This window comes from Erithacus rubecula (assembly GCF_903797595.1).
Source record: "Erithacus rubecula genome assembly, chromosome: 21".
Lineage (NCBI taxonomy): Eukaryota > Metazoa > Chordata > Aves > Passeriformes > Muscicapidae > Erithacus > Erithacus rubecula.
In genome coordinates this window covers 10,717,642-10,723,314 of record NC_136673.1, presented here as the reverse complement: position 1 = coordinate 10,723,314, position 5,673 = coordinate 10,717,642, and the positions used below count along the sequence as shown (strand labels likewise).

The 5,673-nt window shown below is 55.9% G+C and overlaps 1 protein-coding gene across 1 annotated transcript; it reads left to right on the top strand.

Annotated features, from left to right (window-relative positions):
* The first annotated feature begins 2,023 nt into the window (after positions 1-2,023).
* On the top strand, positions 2,024-5,130 carry EDF1 (endothelial differentiation related factor 1). The gene is given in 6 exon segments (XM_079324204.1): positions 2,024-2,180; positions 2,303-2,354; positions 3,265-3,293; positions 3,296-3,427; positions 3,973-4,066; positions 4,586-5,130. Coding segments are annotated over 6 exon segments (447 nt in total). The 5' UTR covers positions 2,024-2,102; the 3' UTR covers positions 4,648-5,130.
* The last annotated feature ends 543 nt before the right edge of the window (positions 5,131-5,673 follow it).

The following is a 5,673-nucleotide window of genomic DNA, read 5'->3' as shown; positions in this document are numbered from 1 at the left end:
TGCCTGCCCCCTAGCCGGCTCCGGCGCGGGGTCTCGGGGGCTTTACCGCCTGCTGCGCCGGCGGGGCGGGATGAGCGCGCTCTCACTGCAGGGAATTCACACGGTGCCGGGGAAATCCTCGCCCTCAGAGCCGGCGCAGTGACAGAGCAGTGACACAGGGGCCAAGCTGACTCTCCCGGGAGCCTGGCTGCCAAGATGGGGCCGGAGAGAAGCGGGTCGAAGTGAAGGGCGCGGCAGGGCCGTGGAGGGCTCGGGGACACCGAGCCCTTGGCGAGGGGCCGGGTGCTGCTGTTCGGGCACCATCAGGGCGGAATGCTCCTTGTCAGGGAGCCGAGGACAGTGCATCTCCCGTGTGTGTCGGCACCGGGAATGGCATGGGCACAATCTTCACCCATTGGACTGCAACAGCCCTTTTCCCAGCACAGCCACACTGGTCTGGGAACACCGGCATGGAAAATTTGGTGATGTCAGCCAGCGAAAAAAATCCTGTCTGCATTTCCTGAAATGACCGTGACGTGGCAACAGTGCCGGGGTAGGGCAGGTTAGTCCCAAAGGCATGGGAAACCCGCACCAAATGCTTGCTTGGAACGCCCGCCGCGGGCCGGGACCATGGCGCTGCTCCCAAGGAAGAGAGAATGGGACAGAACTCCCTGGAGTGGCTCACGACAGCCGTGGGACGGGATGGGACCGCCTGGGGCTGCTCCCTGTCCTGCTGTTGTGACACCCCGGCTCCACTGCATGGCCCAAGGAGAGAGTCTTGCACCCCGCTAATGTCCCACCTCCAGAACTGCTTTGTCCTGTTCCCAGGGAGCCGGAGCCAGGCGTGTTGCAGTGACAGATGACAATGAGAGATGACAAACCCCCGAGCCCTCCCGGCATCTGATTTCTGAGCAATGTCCGGATCATCACCGTGACCGGGATAGGCCACTCCTCCTGCACTTTGTCATGGGAAGACCCCACAAAAATCCGCCCGAGGAGCATTAACTAACTCCGTGCACTCTCGCTTCAGAAATTACAACAGAATCAGCTTTTCATGCCTTTACTGCGAAACTTTCTGGGTGATTCTGATGAAGTTTAGGGATTTTCATCAAATCACAGAATATCCACAGCTGAAAGTGACCCCCCAGGATCACCCAGTGCAGCCCCTGTCCCTGCCCAGCCCCCCCAACAATCCCAGCCTGTCCATCCCTGGTGTCCAAACGCTCCTGGAGCTCTGGCAGCCTCGGGGCCGTGCCCATTCCCTGAGGAGCCTGGGCAGTGCCAGCACCTCTGGGGGAAGGAAGAGCCTTGCCCTGAGCTCCAGCCTGAGCCTGCCCTGGCCCAGCTCCAGCCATTCCCGGGCTCCTGTCCCTGTCTCAGCCAGCAGAGACCGGAGCTGCCCCGCGGGAGGAGCTGCAACCCCCGGTGAGGTTTAACCTCAGTATCGCCTTCTCTAGGCTGAACCAAACCAGTGCCCTCAGTCGCTCCTCCCTTGGTCCCTCCGGACGTGCCCATGCCCGTGCCCGTGCCCGTGCCCGTGCCCGTGTCGGTCCTGTGAATGCTCTGCCGGGCTCCCGGCAGCACCAGGGCCCCACAGCACATCCCTGCCGTGCCGTGCCGTGCCGTGCCCCGCCCCACCGGTGCCCGCAGGCGCACCCAGTACCAACGGGTCCGGGCGAACCGGCACCGCGAGCCGCCGCACTGCGCATGCTCGACTCGGCTCAGCCGGGCAGGGCTATTGATCAACGGGTGTGACAGCACCGCAGAACAAACCAATCCTTGCCGGGTCCGGGTGACTGGCAGGGCAACAGCCAATCTTAGCGTGTACAGGCACGTGCCGTCCGCCCCAGGCTGGCGTGAGCAGCAGCCAATCGCATAGCGAGAAAGCTGGTTGGCAGGGCTCTGCGCCTATCAAACGGAGCTGCGTCACGCCAGGGCGCTGTTAAGCCTATAGTCCGGGCAGGAACCCCGGCCTCGCCCGCCGCCTGTTCCTGCCTATGAGCGGCCGCATTTCCTGAAGGGCGTGCACCTCGCCCTATCAGCGGACGCCGCGTGGCCACGCCCCCGGAGGCGGGCACTGGGCGGTGCCCGGCGGCGGGCGCGGCCCGGGCGGGGTCGGAGCGATGGCGGAGAGCGACTGGGACACGGTCACGGTGCTGCGCAAGAAGGGCCCGAGCGCGGCCCAGGCCAAGTCCAAGCAGGTCAGCGGGGGGAGCGGTGGGGGCCGGGCAGGCGTCGGGCCTGGGTTTGGCGTGGTCGAGGCCCTCGCTCCGAGTAGCGCCACGCGCGCCGCGCTCACCGCGCTCCTTCGCTCTTTCCCCAGGCGATCTTGGCGGCCCAGCGGCGCGGGGAGGACGTGGAGACCTCCAAGAAGTGTGGGTATCCCTCGGGGAGTGCCCGGCCCGGTTTGGGGCGGTGTCCTGGGATGGGGAGAGGAGGCAGGAGGCGGCACCGCCCGGCTGAGCCAACGATTCCGAACTGGGCCGTAACGCTTCCCTGGGGCGCGGGGTGAGGCCCCTGGAGCTGCTCCTTAGCTTCTGGCTACCCAGGACAGAGATCTGCCTGATTTCTGCAGAGGTGTTGGAAAAAGCTTTTATGATCACAAAACTTAAACTCCCCGTTTTGGCAGCTTATTTGTCTTGTGAGTTTGAATGGCTGCCGATCTTCCTGTGGTGCTGCTCTCGAAAAATTCCGTGTTTTTTCTCCGATGTAAATTGCTGGGTTCTCTCACTGTAGGGGGGCGATTATGATGGCTGGAAATAAATAGAGATGATTCTAGAAGCTTTATTGGGACATCAAATGTCAGAGACTAATGTGAGAGAACCCAGCAATAACATGAGAGAAAACAGTGTGTGTTGAAGCTCAGTCTTTCAGCAAAGCTAAGTACAGTTAGACTATACTTTAAAAAGTGTCAGAAAATTGCTTAAAAGTCACTTACTTGTGCTGCCTCATACCTGAGCAAGCTTGATTCAAGTTCAAGTATTGACCTCTGTTGCATTAAATCCCCAAGAAAAAGCAAGACTTGCCCTGTCTGAAGTAAAGTTCAGGTGTGAAGTAGGGAAGGGCTAGGTGTGCACAGCACCATGAGCAGGGCTAAGGTACTGTTCCCTGATCGGCAGGCTCTGGGCAAGATCAATGTTGATGTTGGTATGTTGAAATCCTGACAGTTCCCTGGGATCCTGGGCAGCTGAGGGCTTGGAAAAAGTCCTTTGATATTTTTGGCACAGCTCTGAGCCTTATTTTGTTTGTCCTTGGTTGTTGTTTTGTTCTCGCTTCAAATGACAGGGGCAGCAGGCCAGAACAAACAACACACTTCATTACAAAGAACACGGCCAAGCTTGACCGTGAAACAGAGGAGCTGCACCATGACAGAGTTTCCCTAGAGGTGGGCAAAGTGATCCAGCAGGGCCGGCAGAGCAAGGGCCTCACGCAGAAGGACCTGGCCACGGTGAGTGGAGCACCTCCAGCTGAGGGCGGGCACCTTTCCTGTTTCCTCATGGGCAGCTGCAGTGGGATGGTGTCATGGGCTGGAAGTTTGGGGAATACAGCATCTCTGGTGTCTGATGTCCTGGCAGCTTCAGTGGTCTAGGAAAAGTTTTGAGGTTTGTCTGTGGAGCCCTTGAGCCCCAGGTTGGAGGCAGAGCCTGTCTGTGGCTGCTGAGCTGGTGGAGGCTGCTGCCCGCTTTCTCCAGCAGCTCACACCAACCCAAGAGGTTTGTACCTTCTGGGCTGAGCAGTTTTAGCAACTCCTTGTCTGAAGGAACAGTAATCCCTGGTGTTCAACTTCTCCTGAAAAGGAGGGAGGATAAAGTCTGTTCAGGATGGATGTCACCAGCACTGGGACACTGCATGGAGGTGTTAGGGGGGTGGAGTCAACCTGGGAGCAGCACTTTATCATCTCTCCTGGCGTAATGAGGGGCCGTTCTTTATCTCTGTGAGTCCTGGGGGGCTGCTGCTGAGTGTTGCTATGTTTGAGACTCATTCTCTCTTCAGAAAATCAATGAAAAACCACAAGTTATCGCTGACTATGAATCAGGACGAGCGATCCCAAATAACCAGGTCATGGGCAAGATTGAAAGAGCCATCGGTGAGTTAAGGGATATTTCAGAAATACTGCCAGTGTTTGGGAGGCATAGTTTGGGGAAAGGTATTTACCTTTTTCCTGTGAGGAACATTGCTGGCTGAAGTTTTATTGTGTGGTGCCATTAAGTCATGTTCTGATAAAATCTGGGTCTGCTGACTGAAACAGATCTGGGAGCTCTTGATCTTTGTCTGCACCTTTATGCCTGTGGCTGTGCCCTGGGGACCATCCCTATGTACTTGCTCCAAAACTTGTGAGATGCTGAGACCCGTGAAAGCCTGATGGCACTTGAGGGAGGATTTAGTGTTGTTTTTGCTCTCCTGGGCTGGTTCAGATCCCATCTGATTGGTTTTTCTTTGAAGTTGGTCTGGTACTCCTAGAAACTAAAGTAGAATTCTCTTGAACTCTGGTTCCCCTGCTCTCTTTCTGGATGTTCTTTTTGTTGAGGCTGAATTTGGTGGAAATAAAAGTTACTGGGTGAATGATTGAGTGCTGATGGTAGTGGTCTCCTTTGTCTTATTCCAGGCCTCAAACTTCGTGGAAAGGACATTGGAAAACCACTGGAAACTGGCCCTAAAGGGAAATGACAACAAAGCCTCGAAATCAGTTTGCTCAGACTGATCTGGTTCTCCTCAACCACTCTGCATATTGCCAAGCTGAACAAGAGGGTTTCAGACTTGCTTTGGGGGAAATCTGCTGCATCTGTACCTGCTGTAAAAAGGCAACCTTTAAGAAGCAATTTTCCTGATGTTTGTTTTTCCTTGCTCCTTTTCAGAGATTGAGGATCTAAACCCCAGAAAAAACCCAAACCCTTCCTCTGATTTGCCAGAAAACATGTACATTGTGGTGTTAGCAGCAGCTGATGTTAAGGCACTTGGGTTGGTCTGAAATGTGATGATTTAATTGAAACAATTTGGGGGATGGGTGAGATATATTATATATAAATAATTTGGGAGAGTTGGGGCTTGATCAGAAATGATGAGTCAGTCACTGTATCTCAATGAGTTTGGTTTATTCTTTCCAGCCTGTTTTAAAGAGATCTATAATAAAGTTTGATACCCTTCAGTTGCCATGGGGAGCTGCTGCATGTGACCAGCTGCTAGTAAATGTTGTGTGGGTGACTGGAGCGCACCACCTCTTCCTTCTGGGATTGTAATTAAGGGGACATCTGGGGTGCCTGGGATGAGCACTGTCACTGTCTTCCTGGTTGGTCACCTCTCCCTGGGTCAGGAATGGTGCAGCTTGGCCAGCAGCCTGGGGATGGAATGAGTGCTGTGGAGGTGAGGGGAGGCTGTGGGGATCTGCAGAGTCAGGCAGGTGCAGAGACATCAGGTGAAGCATGAGCCCTCCGTGCCCTTCCCAAGCTCTCAGCTCTGTTGGGCCCTCATTTCTGCAAGCAGGACAGGGCTGTGGGGATGGTTTTGGCATGACAGGCATCACCTAAGGGGGACACAGCTGGGTGGGAGGGTCACAATCTGGGGAAGCAAGATGTCCCTCTAGCTGGACATGGGGCTGGGGGTGGCAGGATGCTGATGGGCTCCTTGTACAGGGGCTGAACTGGGCTGTGTGGAGCTGGGTTTGGAGTTCACAGTGTTAAGGTGTGAAAGCTGGGC